Below are 16,423 nucleotides of genomic sequence, written 5' to 3'. Positions count from 1 at the left end.
GAGCTGTGTCATAATCCTGCATACATGTCAAAAGTCTAGACAGCATGGCCAATTCAAGTTTGTGCTATTATCTGTGTGATGTGATAGTACTGTACTCATATTCAAGCTGTAGGCTGTATTCTGTGAGTAACCTCTTATTTTCTTTAAGTTTCACATAATGTAACTGTGCAGTGTTCACACCTGCATCCCAAGGTATCATATAATACAGAGTAAGTACCTTTTAGTAGTCAGATTTCTTTCGTTGTACCGTGTAAGCTTGCCGTTAATTATGAGGATTAGTTGCAGTTCGGTTGCAATTCAGATTTTTCTGCTACAGCTCCTCTAAACTCGGGCTTAGTGTTAGAGAGACTATTAGAAATGTTCACTATAAATAAGTGGTACTTATTTTGCTAGATTTTAATGAATTCATTAGAAATGTAAATTGGTTCTTTAATATGTTTTAACACCTTGTTTTGACCATCTAATCTTTTGTTTATAAAGAATTTTGACATATTGTACTCATTATAAAAATAATAAAATAATATAGATAATATACATAGACATAGATAATTGTATATATAATAAAATAATAATAGCAAAATAACTATAATATTAGCTATTACTACTACTACTACTACTACTACTACTACTATTATTATTATTATTATTATTATTATTATTATTATTATTTACAAGCAAACTAAAGTATAAATGTTTTCTTCTCCAGCTACAAACCTTTATGATCTACAAAACATTTTATTAAAAATACAAATCACATCATGCTGGAACTGTCTAAAGATATACAGGCTTTCAGTTAGTCAAGGGTCACACAACATGGCTTAAAAGGGCATAAAAAGACAAACAACTTCTAAAACATTTACTTTCATTTTGCTTGTGAGTGGTTTGCTTGGTTGTAAATAGCCTTGGCAATGGAGACATAAGACCACCGTCAGACAGCACAAGCAAAAAAGAGAGTGCCAGTGGTTTCATCTGGACCAGTTACATCTTATTGCTCAGCCACAGAATATAAGAGTTCACTTTCCAAAAGTAGGATAGCAGTGAATGGGTTGCGGGCTCTAATTAGTGAGGTGGCTTTTGATTTGCAGTGTGAAAACGGCCAGTGCAGATGTACTGTATGGTGTAAAGCGATTAGGCCACTTGCAGTGTGATGTGTGCCCAGTTCTTTTCTCTCATGCTGGAAAGTTAGGTACTGAGGTAAAGCAGCCTTGAGATGTTACACTGCTGAGGTGCCAAAGGGGCTGTTGTGTGCCGTGACAATGGTGCTCCCTTGGCCCAGATGGAGGATGTGATAGGGGAGCTAATGTGGACAGAGAGTTTAAGGATGGCCTCAACACACTATATGAATTACACATAAGTAATAAGTTGATTTTTTTTTAATGAATTTACTAATTATCTCTATATCATATAGGAAATTGCAGTTAGGTTTCCATGACTGTATGTTTTTATTTTTTATTCTGTGAGTTTAATTAACTACCCCAATGTAACATTTGATAAATTGTGGGTAAGATTTTGAGAGTCAAGCATTTGCTTGCAAGAGTTTTTAGAATGTATCTTGATTCACCAGAAAAAGAAATCCTCATTTGAGATGGTTAGCTGGAGCATGTGCTGTGCCAGATTGAGAAGAGGAATGCCATTGAATTTGGACCTTTTTTGTGCACAACGCTCTTTTATGCAGGAGCTGAAGAAATCCATTGTGCAGCTGGACACCCTGAGAAAGAGTGAGCTCAGAGCCATTGTCAACAGATGCTTCTGCTCGGCCTCAGAGGTCTGAATGGGGTGAATAGCGATGCTAAAGGCCATACCAAAGCAAAACAAGACCGCTGGGCAGCTTTGAAGATTAAAATATTAAGGACAGAGAGGTGGGGGCACAGTTGCATACAACACACGATTGTTTTTTCTTATGTTTAAGTATTTTTGTTGTTCTCTGTTGAATAGGTGTTGAATGGGATTTTTTGTGCTTTGTGGTTGTATGAAGATGAGAGAAAAATCAAGATTCTCCCTTATCACAAGCAAACCGTTTTTTCATTGTTGTTTATTGCATGGCTTGGTGCTCAAATATGACCACATGCGTATGCTGCCATATTCCACCACAGAGAGGCAAATCTTTGGTTTCACCATGAACAAAATATTTGAAAATAGCTTGAAAAACTCTTCCTTTTTCTCATATTCAAATGAATGAATGGCACTAAAGTAGCATTTACCTCACTGCTCTCTTGTTGCTAGGAAACCTCACTGCATCAGTTCAGTTCCTTTCCCTTTCTGGGTCCTTCTTTCACCACATTTCTATCTAAATAAAGGCAGCTTACATATGAAATGAAACAATTAGGGCTTTAAATAGTCTATTTGCAGTTTGTCAGGGCTATATTAGTCACTCGCTCACCAGTATTGTTCACCAGTCATGTAGGTCAGTGTAAGTCCAAAGTCAACACCTCATTTGAACCCTTTAAAAGTAAACCAGTTAAAAATGCTTCAGATTTAAATGTTGCCTTTTTTAAAAAAAATGTTTTTATTAAGGACTACCAATAGTGTTGTGGTTAGTGTGACTCACTTTGTAATCTTTCAACCTTAGAGCAGAGCGAGGACATGGTGGTGTCTGGGCACATTACTGCTGTGAAAAGGGTCCCATCAAATTAGCTACCGCTTTGCCAGAGCCACAGAAAACTGGCCAATCAATATGCATTAATTAAGCCAAGTTAACAAACTTTGCCCTTGGCAAGTGCTCTGGAAGAAAGAGATATGACTTCTGCCATTGTTTCTGGCCTGTTTAGAAGGCATTTACCCATTTTGCATTTGAATGCTGTACATATGTGCTGTGCAGATGAACAATGGGGGTGGTATAAATTAATAAAGACACAAAATAATCATGAGCATATAATGGTTTTAAAGTTTGCAACTACTTAGTGTACCTTTGAGCCCAGTGTAACACTGTGTATGCTTCTATAAGGCTACTTTACTACATCGAGGGAATATTTTACTGTCAAATTAGCAATTTTTTCTCTCTCCTAGTAGCTAACTAACTGGCTAAGATGTGAAAGTTTTGCAGTGGGTGTGTGTGTGTAACCTCTCCTCTCCTGTTGAGTGACAGAGACGTGAGTCTGAGCATGTCTCCATCACTGGGACTCAGATAAAGAGCCCTTCATTTGCTGCTTTCCTCCTCTTTTCTCTCCCAAGACTCATGCAACCTGATGTCATTTAGAAGCACTTTGATTTAATGCTTGTGTTTGAACCCCTAAAGGGCTATTTTGTTCTGTGCCTGGTATGTAGAGAGCTCCATGCTCCATGTTCCAGTGAGCACCACTCTCAGTCTGAGAAAATGAATTATGGAAATAGGGCTCAGGGTCCTCCATATAAGCCTCTCTGCAATATGGACCCACAATGATAGTGTATCTTCATAAAGTGTAAATAGTAAACGATTGTGCTCTGGGGGTTTGAATGTAGATTCAGCATTAGGAAGTGTGAGAAAGCTCTGATGTGATTGTTTTATAAAAAATCTTCGGGAATAGTAATGGCCCTTACAGGAAAACCACATTAACTTCACATTTGAATTAACTTACATGTGAAAATTACATGATTTTTAAGACACCTTATGCATTGTTTTGCACGTTTTCACACATAAGGGATTTTCACATATAGTGTATGTATTTATATTTTCATATTTTGAAAATTATTTTCGTATGATTCATTGATTTTCACATTTGGGGAATGTGAAAGGCATTTGGGTTTATTTTTCACATGTGATCACATATTATTCACAATGCATCTTATATAATTTTCACTTTACTCACATAATCATGTGAAAAATTTCACATTTTTTCACAAATGTAATTTAAACAGTAGCTCAACTATTCCATGGTGTTTTTGGGTTCTGGTTAATGAGTTCAGTTAAAACATGGTTAATAATAATCTCACACTGATAATATTTCTGTTCAGTACTGATTGCTTAAAATTGTTATATAAATTACTCCCCTATCCATCCAGGCTGCTTTGCCTGTTCTATAAGAGAGGTTGATTTTGCTGGGTGTATTGCTGAAGGCTTGAGCGTAACATACTAGTCAATAATGGCAGTGCTCTATGACCTCTGCTGCCATGCAGTTATTTCAGAGCTATACATATAGCATATATTGCAAGAATGATAATATGTAATAAGACTAGGAGATTTTCTTTAAATCATCTTAATATAACAGTTTTTGATTGTGTCTAGGCATTACATTGACATTTAGACTGAATTGTCTCCTATTTGTAGTGTCTCAATTAGTCACAAATCAAATCTCAAAATTAGATCCTTTAATAGTTTCTGAAAGTTATTGGAAAATCTGATTGTACATAAGTAAATTTTCTTCAAATCACAGATGCACTGAACTAAACAGTTGGCACGATAACGATGAAGATATTCTGTTAGAGAATATTAATTGATTAATTAAACTTGTAGCTTAAGAATTAAAGTAACATAATATACAGAAACAATAATTTACTGTCTTTTGTCTGTATGTAGTGTACCTCATTTAAGCCACAATAAGAACTGATTATATGACTTAAATATGTGAATATTATATAATGTAAATAATATTGAATGTTACTTTTAATATAATGAAAGTCAATATAATGAATGTTACTTTTAAAGGTACATTATATTAACTATATTCATACTTTTAAAGGTACAATATATTTCTACTTTCAAAGGTACACTATATTCACTATATTCATACTTTTTAAAGATTCACAATATTCACTATATTCATATTTTTAAAAGTACACTATATTCATACTTTTAAAGGTACACTATATTCACTATATTCATATATTTAAAGGTACACTATATTCACTATATTCATACTTTTAAAGGTACACTATATTCACTATATTCATACTTTTAAAGGTACACTATATTCACTATATTCATACTTTTAAAGGTACACTATATTCATACCTTTAAAGGTACACTATATTCACTATATTCATACTTTTAAAGGTACACTATATTCACTATATTCATACTTTTAAAGGTACACTATATTAATACTTTTAAAGGTACACTATATTCATATTTTTAAAGGTACACTATATTCACTATATTAATATGTTTAAAGGTAAACTGCTTTAATGTGAAAGATACTAAAAGTACAGTGACAAGCATTGGTACAATTTTCCTGTGCTCGCGCTCAGAGTTTCTCCCAATTTTGCTGTTTGAAAAAGCATGCTATCCTGCTGTAATAATCCTGCTACATATAAAGAACTCATGGGGGAAAAGTTGCAAACTTATGCTAATTCCTGATGCTTGAGAAGCCAGTGTTCACAGCATATGTTGGCCAATCAAGCCCAAAATCAATACACAATCATATGTATATGAAGTAGTGTAGATAATCTATTATGTATTTTAAATCCATGTGCATTGGAAATGTGTAGCATTGAAATTTCCAGCTTGGAATATAACAGCCAATGTTATTTTTGTAAGGCCAGTTGTGTTGACAACAGTATTAACTCAATATTAACTCTGTATTCATTTTCAATAAATAAATACATATGACATGTATATACTGTATAAATATATATACTGTTCAGCCTAATGACAACTGTATCATTCCAGTTTCTGTGCAGTGCCCAAATTGGCTGTTAATTAATGTGAAGAATATTTGAATACCCCTCAATGTTGTGTGACAGAAATATCAAATGCTTTTCTGACTTTCAACAAGTAACCAAGCACCTCTGTTTTGGAAGAATCAAAAAGAGAAGGATAATTATTGTCAGCCCAACAGCCATTAGTACAGACATAAGTAGTCATAGGTTGTATGCTACTGCTGCTGTGTTTAAAAAAAAATATTGGACCCTTTATGAAAAACAACTCCAGTGGTCTGTCCTTGAAAACTACTTGAAAATCTCAAAAAGGAAGTATTCTCTTACACACACAAAACATTGCTTTTTCCTTGGGTGTAAGAGCAGTTTTCTGGGCCCCCGGAAACATGCAATCTCACAAATGAAGTGCAGACACTGCATAAATTAAAGATAATCCTTGGTAAATTATGCAAATATATTCACATGGACACCAGATAATAGAATATAACTGAAGATTTTGGATCCTCTTTGTGAATGCAATCAAACCAAATAATACTTTCACAAATATATGCATTATTATTTAAAAGGGCTTAATGTTTACTATATCCCCATTGTCTTTTTAGTATTAATCTTAAACCTGAATAATGAAAATGGCCTTCTGAAAATGCTCAGATACTGTCAGCTTTTGGCCCAGCATAGCACTGGTTTATTTGTCTCACCCATTTGCTCAGACAGTCTGGCCTCACTATTTAATTGTGTTGTGTAATTAGTTGTGGTTTGAATAAAACTTATCACTATCACTCATTATGTAGATGTATTTAATGTAATGTGTAAAATATGTCTTGTACAAATACAGGGACAGCCAAAACAAAGACCCAAAATAAGGTGATGGCTAAAAAACAACAACAAGCAAAATTAAACAAAAACATAAGAAACCTTTTCTCAAACCGTGACATGTATGACCTGTATCACAGTGTATCTGTGTTAAAAGGTGATTGAAGGGACACCTCCTGATCAAATTTATAGAAGACAATAAACATGCAGAACAGAACAACACTGCCACATATAGCACAGACCCCCAACACACCATCTGTAAGCTAACATTGTTAAAAAAAAAAAATTGTAGAATCCCTTCAGTCTGTCTGGTCTTTTTTTTAAGGGACATTCACCTAACCCTAACCCTAACCCTTCATAGACTTCATTTTTTCAGGGTCATTGATGATCTACTTGCTGCCGTTTTGAAGAACTGCCTTCAGCCAGTTCTTCAAGTTGAGAGGTCACAGGTCATTGTTGCTGAGAGAGATAGAGATAGATAGAGAGAGAGAGAGAGAGAGAGAGAGAGAGAGAGAGAGAGACTGGTACAAAAAGGGAATTTAGTTAAACAGCTATCCCCTCGTTTTTCGAGACAACTCAGCTTGGCAAGACAAATATTCAATTGGGAGATTCAGAGTTGAATTTATTCTGTTCTTTTTTGTCTTTTGTAAGTAAAAAATATCAGATTTTTTTTTCTAACACCATCTCAGTTTAGGGGTGTACATATTTATGTATCCTGTTTTCAGAAAACTTATTTATGTTGTTAGCAAAAATACCTCCATCTGAATCCTGTAGTCTGTGGGTGGCGCGCGCACATGCTTCGCGTACCGTGTAACGACTCATTTAACTGAATCGATTCTTCCGAACAAATCTGTTTAAATGAATCGAGCTATAAGTGTTTTGATTCGATTGAATCGGCATCCAGAGCGCAGAACGCATAACCTGCCAAGCTTTCCTGTCTCTTTTCGTTTTCTCTATCTTTCCTTTTCTCTTGCACGGTACTCCTGATATTTCTCAAGATCTTCCTTGATTTGTCTTTGAATTTTATAGACCGTTGTTGTCTGCGTCTTCGATGCGATGATGTCTTAAAGAGAAGTAGTGAATTATTGTGAATAATTTAAATTCATTATTATTATTTTTTAATCATAATTATGGTAATAAGAAAGATTTATCTCTAAACATCAGAAAAGAAATGAAAATATTACAAAGGAAACTAAACTGATAGGATGTCATGACATGTCATTTTTCATGATTTTATTGAAACAGATCGTGTACAAGTCTTAGGTTAAGTTTGGGGACAAGGCCAAATTGGTATTTTAAAATAAAAAACAAAATAGGAAGACAATTTTCTTTGGTATAGTAATTATTTTTCAAGGTAAAATAAACTATTGTTTGTAATTACTAAACAGTTTGTTTCATATCTAAGTGTTTTTAGCTGAATTTGTGGTCCAGTAACATAAGAAAAGAGGGCTATGTTGGGAAACAGTATCAGTCTCTGTATATACAGAGAAACAATACAGAAACAGGTTTGAATTGACTTATGAATCGAGTCAGCCTCGACCTACCTATTTTGAAAGAGTCGATCAGAAAGAATCGACTCCTATCAGAATCATCCATCACTGGTGTCGGCTCGGACCCTCAGACTGCGCGGAATGGCGTTTGTGTGGAAACCGTGACAGGGACATCAAAACTTTTGCAGCAAACAAATGTGATTTTATTCTGTTCGTCGGACGTGGAGCTTTCCTGCTGTCTCATTAATCCCAACACAAATCTTGTGCGAGAAGAATATGGAAACATCGGACAGCAAATGTGTACTTTCGCTGCTTCTGTTAGTCATCTGTCAACTAGGTGTGTATCTGAAGTTTCTATCTTTCTTTACTTTGGTTATGGATAGACACCAAACCCCCTGCGTTAAATGACCACCTATAAGGGTTTTTACCACCTAATGCTCCAGCTGGACAAGAATGAACAGTGTAGGTGATAACTACAAGACTATAAGAGTTAACTCAACACTTTAAGATGTCAGTTAAACATTGGTGTGTTTGTTCCTATGCGATGATCCTGTGCGCAACTGCAGACATCCTAATGCTGGATATATATAGATATAAATTACTGATAGAAGTCAAACTGACTCAGTCACACAGAACATGAAGATGATGTCTACTTGCCTAATTTAAACACACGGGTTGATATGATTGGTAGTTTGGGCAAAGAATATTAAAAAAAAAAAAAAAAAAAACACATCTATATAATGAGTATTTTATTCTGTATTACCCTAACTGGATCATCTCCATCGTACCCTTTCATTTTTCATCCAAATATAAATGCAATAAATTGATGGGTATTAAAAAAAAATCTAATATCCACTTCTTTAATAAGACTTGTCTGTTATTATGGTATGATGTGAAGATAGATTTGGAAGCACTAAAATACTTCTTAGATGAGCTGTCCACCACAAGGGCTTATCAGGGGCTTGAGGTCAAGTTCAAGTTCCTGAATATCACACAGAGACCTGAATTTTTTGGTCATTTATAAATATGATATTCATAATATGATTGCAAATAGATTTATGTCATGTCAGAGCATGGAAGTATGATATAGATGCAGAGGTTGATTTTTGCATCTCAGAGGGCAAGTAAGACTCACTCCTAAATGATGGAAAATAGGAGAAGAATTTATTAATCTTAGTGTTAAAGCAGCATAAAACTAACACAAACAAGCGATTATTACCGTATCCAAGCGGTTTTAGCAAAAATGGAAAAAGAAGAAAAAACTGACATTCTGAAGTTGTAGCCACAGACCCTTAAAACCAGTTAAAACCCATTTGCTTAAGATATGCTAAATCTTTTTGTACACCAGCTTGTGAGCCTGAGTAACTTTTCTGTTGTGAATTGAATAACAATCAAGGTTTCAGCAGTCAGTGCTCTTTGGAAACGTTCTCCGGGACAGTAAGGATGGTCTGTGCTCCAAAAATGCTCAGTTGTAGCCCTCTACCCTCGGCTCCTTCTTTTTCACCCCCTTTCAATTGGTGCTCTCAATGACGCTTTCATGAAATCTGTGGCACAAAGAAAGGCTCAACCTTTTGGAACTCATAAGACTTAGTGGAAGAAGAGCCCATGGTCTTATGAATGAAATGTAGACTTTCACACCATCTGTTTTCCCAAGTGCGGGGCTATACATAAGTTTTTCCCCCCTTGTACTTATTGGGCACTGTTCTGTTTTTTCCACTGCAAAAGCCCCTGTGTTGTTTTTTTATGCCGAGATTGTGACAGATGGCGACTGTAGACTGCAGAGCTGTCAATCAAAAAGGCATAGAGGTTCCACGAGTCCCCTCCCACATGCCTTGTGTGTACACACCTATGAAGGGCATGTAGCAGTGTGTGTAACCACATGCTCCAATTAGTTGCATGCTCACTCAACTGTTTGCATGATTTCAGTAAGACACCATGTTTTTCTGTCTCATTATTATAGTGTCCAGGTGATGTGCAATTAAAAAAATTCTATATCAAATTTCTACCACATACATACTTTTACAGATGGAAATTTAATAGTGAAAAGGTTCCTCTCAACATTTCCCCTCCAGCAAATCTCTTTCTCTGCCTCAGCCTTTCTTTTCTTCTTTCTTGAGCTGGTTAGGCCTGCAGTCCCACCCAACCCAGTCTCTTTGCTGGTGAAAAAGGGGAGCAGATTTCTTCCCAGTGGCAAAGGGGGCATTTTGATGACCAGATTAGTTGGTATTAGCCCCAAGCGTATTCACTCAGGCATGCACAGGGGAACACAGTGGGTCTCTGAGCCTTGTCTCTCCTCCATGGGACAGTGAGCAGGCTGTAGCTGAATGGAGCAGGCAGGCTCCGTGCGAGAGCCAAATCCCCATGCTGGACAGCCCAAGGCTCTGGGCCTAGGTCCCCCAGTGAATTATGCTGTCAGCTGCTTGATTTGTTATGTGCCTGGCTGGCAAGAGGCGACCGGTGCTTGCGGGCACACAGTCACACAGAGAGTTAGGCAGGGAGGGGGAGCTCATTGTATATGGCATGTGAGTGTGACACTCAGACGGGCCCCTGGTTTGTCCCAGTAGTGATGGAGAAGGACAGAGGGGGGGTTTAAGTACCTTTGTGTGTGTCTGTGTTTGTGTTCTGTGTGGGTGTATGATTTGTACCCATCATGAGAGTGTCAACTGCCCTGGGACCTTGCTGGCTGCCCTGTCTCTGTCTCAGCCAGCAGGACTGGGAGCACCTCTTTTTTGGCCTTTTCGAGAAAGGCTTTCAAATACTTCTACACTCAGCACCTCCTCCTCACATCTCCACCTTACTCTTCACTAACATTTCTTTCTCTTTCTCACACTTTTGCACTTCTTTGTTTGGTTGGCATTCTTTATTTCTTGTCTTTCAGCCTGAGTTCCTTTTAATTTTACCGTCTCTTACCTTACATTTTATCCTGATACCAAAACACATTATTGTTTAGCACTTTATTGTCTCACCATATGTTTCAGTCCTTTGACCTTAGGTGACTATCTAATTTCTCATTTCCTGTGCCCTATTTAGCTACATACAGCGCTCATCTATCTTCTACTTCCCTGAGGCTCTGTACTGTCACATGTCCCTTTTTTGTTTCGATCTCTTTCACTCGTGTACTCTGTATCTTCATCATGATGTGTGTGGTGTTACAGGGTCTGCTGGTGCCCTGGTGCTTCTTTGCCAGCAGGGTCACTGGCCCTGACTAGCCACTTAATTAATGTCGGCAGAGCAGAGCTGTCCCAAAGGCCAGCTCACATCAGCAATTTGAGAGAACAACAGGAGTCCTGTTGAATGGCTGGTAAAGAAGCGTCAAGGTCTCCTTCTTCTCTTTAGAGGTCTGGAGGTGTGTGGTCTGGAAGTGTCTCAGATATTGATGGTCCCTGATCGAGACAAGAATACCAATGAAAGAAGTGGAAGTTAACAAAAAGCTTGTATGTTAACAGCAAGAATGTGGAAGATTCTTAGGCTGTAGGGACATACATCAAGAACGTATTCTTTGGTGAATTGTAAAGATATAAGAATCGAATTACATGGTCCATTTTAGTGTCACTAACTGTATAGTAGAATATAATTATTCCTTAGCACATGCTTCTTTTTAGAATGGGTTGACTGTTTCCACTGTTAAGAGCCAACAGATTAAGAGAATTAAGTTACTGAATGCAAGTGCTGAATGTTGTAGAATGAAGTTCAGGTATCTTTGTCTAGTGTATTGTTGCTTCTTTCTTAAACACCTCGCAACAGGATGCATATTTTAGATCAGACATTTGTCATCGCTTTGGGCTAATGGCTGCTTACCTCAACAACAACAACACACCTAGTAGAGTTCATTCTACTGAACATCCTGTTTTGGATGTTCTTAGTGCTTTTGACATGCCAGTGGACATGTGTTCATACAGTATGTAGGTTGGAAGCATGACAAACTTGACCATCTTGTACGGTAATAGCGTTAGAAGATGACAAAAACAGTAAACGTCACTCACGGTATTCACTGAATAGTGTTGGCTACAATTTTATAGTCCTTTCCCAAAGCATAGTGGACTCATGAAATCCCATAATGATGCCATATATACATGCATATGTTTGCAGTGGTGTCTATGTGAGAAAATCTGATTGGTCGAAGACAAAAAATGGTCAGCTCCAGAGTGCTCCTGATTCTGGGATGTAGAAAAGGATGAATAGGAAGGCATTCTATGCAGATCATTAGTCTGTTCATGTCAGGAGCTTGTATGAAAGTAAGAGCGTTTTTATAATGCCAGATGTATACATATAATGAAAAAAGATACCTGACCAAAAGTATGTGGCGCTCGGCCATCATACCCATATGTGCCCATTCCAAAAACATGGGCATTAACACAGAGTCGGTCCGCCTGTTCTTGTTAGAAGAAGAACAGGGGGACCAACTCTGTGTTAATGCCCATCTTCTAACAACCTCCACTCTTCTAGGAAGACTTGCACTAGATTTTGGAGCATGACTTTGGGCATTTGTACCCATTCGACCACAAGAGCATTAGTGAGGTCAGGCACTGATGTTGGCCGAGGAGGCATGGGCACAGTTAGTGTTCCAATTCATCCCAAAGGTGCTCAGTGGGGTTGAGATCAGGGCTTTGGCCACTAAAATCTTCCACTCCAACCTTGGCAAACCGTGTCTTTATTGACCATAGTTTGTGCATAGCCGCATTGCCGAGCTGAATCTGATTTGGGCCGCTTAGTTCCAGTTAAGGAAAGTTAATCCTTAATGCTATTTTCTAGACAATGGTGTGCTTCCAACTTTGTGGCAAAGGTTTGGAGAAGACCCTCATGTGGGTGTGATGGTCAGGTGCCCACATACTTTTGGCCATATAGTGTACGTGATCAGAAGTGATTAGAGTGCTTAGCCATTAGCGGTTTGGTAACTTCTGAAAAAGGAGAGAGCTTTAATTTTGTTTATGTGCAAGCGGAATTTGCTGGCATGATGCTGGTGTAATGCTAATTTAGCTGGGTGTAAGCCATTATTTTCCAATTCTTGCCCAGTTGCTATTTTCACAGTCAAAAATGAATGCTTCTGTGCTGACATGGGTGGAGTTACATTACATACAAGGGGTGTGACATTCAAAATTTGTCAGTGGGAAGTCTTTTCCCATTTCTTATTACCAGTATGTACAACCCCAAATCCAAAAAGATTGGGACACTGTGTAAAATGTAAATAAAAACAGAATGCAATGATTTGCAAATCTCATAAACCCATATGTTATTCACAATAGAACATAGAAAACATATCAAATGTTTAAACTGAGTAAATATACCATTTACAAGAAAAACATAAGGTAATTTTGAATTTGATGGCTGCAACACGTCTCTAAAAAGTTGGGACGGGGCAACAAAAGGCTGGAAAAGTAAAAACAAACATCTGGAGGAACATTTTGGAACTAATTAGGTTAACTGGCAACAGGTCAGTAACATGATTGGGTATAAAAAGAGGCAGAGTCTCTCAGAAGTAAAGATGGGATGGAATCTGGATGGAAGCATCTGTTGTTCTAAAACCTGTATGGAAAACCTAGCTGAGAATATATATTATGCTGTGATATTATGCTTAAATTTTACAGTATATCTCAAAGAAAGAGAGTTCATATGCCATATTACAACAGTACATTGTGAGTAAAAAAAGTCAGGCTTGGATGAGTAGCCAGATTGGGTCAATAAACTTCCCTCAGCCTGGAAATAGTGTGACAGTATGAATCACTGAATTGATCCTTTATTAGGGTTAGTCAAGGCAAAGCCTTCCCAGAGTGCACAGCACTCCTCCACTTCGCCACCCTTTCTCATGTGAGAATCTGTGCCCTTTTCAATTAGGATACCACTCCAAATAGCTACTCGCCTGGGTACTCAAGGCCATCAAAGAACTAATGGGAGATTTTCAGAGTCTTTTAATGAGCCTGCTTCTCAGTTCACACTGTCTGCACTGTATAGTCCAGGGAAAACCACAATGGCTTAAAGCAGGTGAAAAGCAATTAGCAAGCAACCTCTCATCTCAGATCTCCCACTGTTGTTTTTCTCTTTCTCCTTTTATGGTTTTGAATATTTTACATTTGAGCCTAAAAATGTTGAAAGAATTACATGAGTTAAAAAATTGTGGAGAGGAGGGCTGTTTAGCTGAGAACCCCAAAGTGCTTCTCGCATTCCCCAAAAAGCCACACACTTCTTTTTGGCAGCCAGTTTGTTGGGATTTAGCAGATGATAAGTAATTGCTTGATCACACATTCAAAACATGTTGTGTTGAGCTTTTTGAGACTAATTAGAGATGATTATCGGTTCTGATAATTGTCGAAGAGTCGTAAAAATGTTCAGGCTCAATTTGGCTTTGGATATCATTAGTTTTAGATACACTAGCACTAATCCAAATTTTTGTCTAATATCCAGCATAAATAAGTTAAATACTTAGAGCTACATATATGCTAACTGAGAATTTTAGCCTAGCTGTTACCAGGCAAGTTAAATGCTTTAAAATCCTAATATATAGTTGTTACCATTCCTAGTGAAATGCACTGAACTGTTCTACGGTGGTGGATGGTAAGACAAGCTTTCTGTGGCAGGATCATGTTTTGAAGCCTTTAAATAATCTGATTAGATTGTTGTAGAGAACATTTAACATCATTAATCGCCCAATACAGGAAAACAATCACAAAACCCAAAGAGAGACAGGTGACCTTCTATTTTCTGCCTTAATATCAAATCATTGGAAAGAAATGCAGCCAATAAAGGTAAAGGATTAGGTTAGGCACACACAGCTAACTAACCTCAAATCCATAAACTCCTCAGACGTGATTGAATTTTTCCTCTATTTCCGTACAGAGTGCGGGTGGGCACAAACTAAATAATTAAATCCTTAAATGTCACATTGTGTCATGTAGCACAGATATGGTAGATAAGAATGTCCTTCTGGTTATATTTTAAAATGTAAATGCACTCTTTTACTAATATGTTGAAATCATGTTAAACATATGATTAGTTTTGTTTTTTTTGGATGTAATTTTACTTGCATTTCATACTTTACTCACTATATAATGTAGCATAATGTAGTGTAACAGTCAGTAGGTCATTACGTCAGTGAAGCCCCTTTTGTACTCTGCTATCTCTGCCAAAGGGAATACACATATGATGTAATGTGGTTATGGACTTTCACTAATTAGGAACAACTGAGTCTTGAAATTTAAGCTCTGTGTAGCTCAGCACTGCTTTTACTATAATGACAGGAAGCAGTTTAGAGCAACATAATGTATCATCTGTATGACTAGCAAAATGCATACCAATGGAAAGTAAGCGGATGTTTGGTGCACCATCTACAGTATACCAGCTTTGCTGGTATATAAGTTTTTGCTAGTCCACCAGCATGTCCAGACTATACCAGCACTCACCAAATTAAATTCATGGGATTCATAGAGCTAAGCTGTTTTTTTTATTTTATTTTATTTATTTTGCTGCACTGTTGGTATGCCCAGTATAGGAGAAGGTGTCTCAGTTATACGTAAGGATGTATCCATAGATTAATTCTGGATAGAATATGTGGAAGAATGACTTTTGATTCTGTGGGCTTCAGGTCTGGACGAGAACCATAATTAGGAAATTATTTTAGCTGTTCTTGACAATATTTATTGAATTTCTTAATTTATGCTTCTCTCATTTCTTAATGATTTTAAAACCATTAAAATACCAACAGTTCTTGTCCTCTATTAGTTTGTAATATACACAATCCCATACCTATTGTCTGGTAAGCTAACTGGTAGCAAGATTAGAATTGGTTATAGCAGGACACTGCCTCTGTTCATACTGACAGCTTAAAGGTCTTCTTTCCTTGTTGTCCCTTTTCCTGCCAACAGAGGTAATTAATCTGAATCCCAAGCTGTATGTATATGAGTCCATTTCCCTTTGCATAAGCATGTAGAAGTAGGAAGAGGTATGGGGTGATGACAGAATTTTCCATGTAATACTGTTAACTGTTAATGACATTGTTAATTGTAAATAGCAACAGTAGCAACATTAAGTTTATCAAGTTTAATGTGTTTAAACGATGATGTGATTTATCTTTGAATGTTTTTATTAAATGTCTTGTGGAAATGGCCAACCAAACTAATACTACCCACTACTGTATACATTACTACTGAAGATCTATAGATCTACTGTCCAATAGATTTGGATAGTAGTCCAATAGCAATTCTAGCTACATAGTTCTTTCTCAAATTGGAGGTGGTCTGAGTCCATTATGATTGCTGTTTGACCAGTCCGTGGTGTGCAATAGACCCAGTTTGGTATGCATAGTAGTCAATCAGATTCAGACAGGTGTTTATTTACCAGTTACTTGGCAATGGAAATTGTGGGAAATCACTGATTTGTTACTGTATTGTGCCATACTGCACAGTCTGATGGAACACTACTTTGAGACATGGATATTCTCTACTGGTGCTACCAAGAGTAGTCAATCAAAGTGTGTGTGTGTGTATATATATATACATATATATTTATTTAAAGCCTTTTCATCCATCACTGAATGCGAACAGTGGATGTGAATGTGG

General features: G+C 37.0%; 1 protein-coding gene across 1 annotated transcript in view; it reads left to right on the top strand.

Annotated features, from left to right (window-relative positions):
* The first annotated feature begins 8,127 nt into the window (after positions 1 to 8,127).
* ptprz1a (protein tyrosine phosphatase receptor type Z1a) overlaps positions 8,128 to 16,423 on the top strand; it is a 54,514-nt gene continuing 46,218 nt past the window's right edge. The window contains exon 1 of the mRNA XM_053640902.1: positions 8,128 to 8,211. Coding sequence (XP_053496877.1) covers positions 8,151 to 8,211 — 61 coding nt within the window. The 5' untranslated portion in view covers positions 8,128 to 8,150. The remainder of the gene's footprint in view (positions 8,212 to 16,423) is intronic.

This window comes from Ictalurus furcatus, chromosome 14 (genome assembly GCF_023375685.1).
Source record: "Ictalurus furcatus strain D&B chromosome 14, Billie_1.0, whole genome shotgun sequence".
Lineage (NCBI taxonomy): Eukaryota > Metazoa > Chordata > Actinopteri > Siluriformes > Ictaluridae > Ictalurus > Ictalurus furcatus.
Note: the sequence above shows the minus strand (reverse complement) of the source record. Positions and strands in the feature narration are given on the sequence as shown.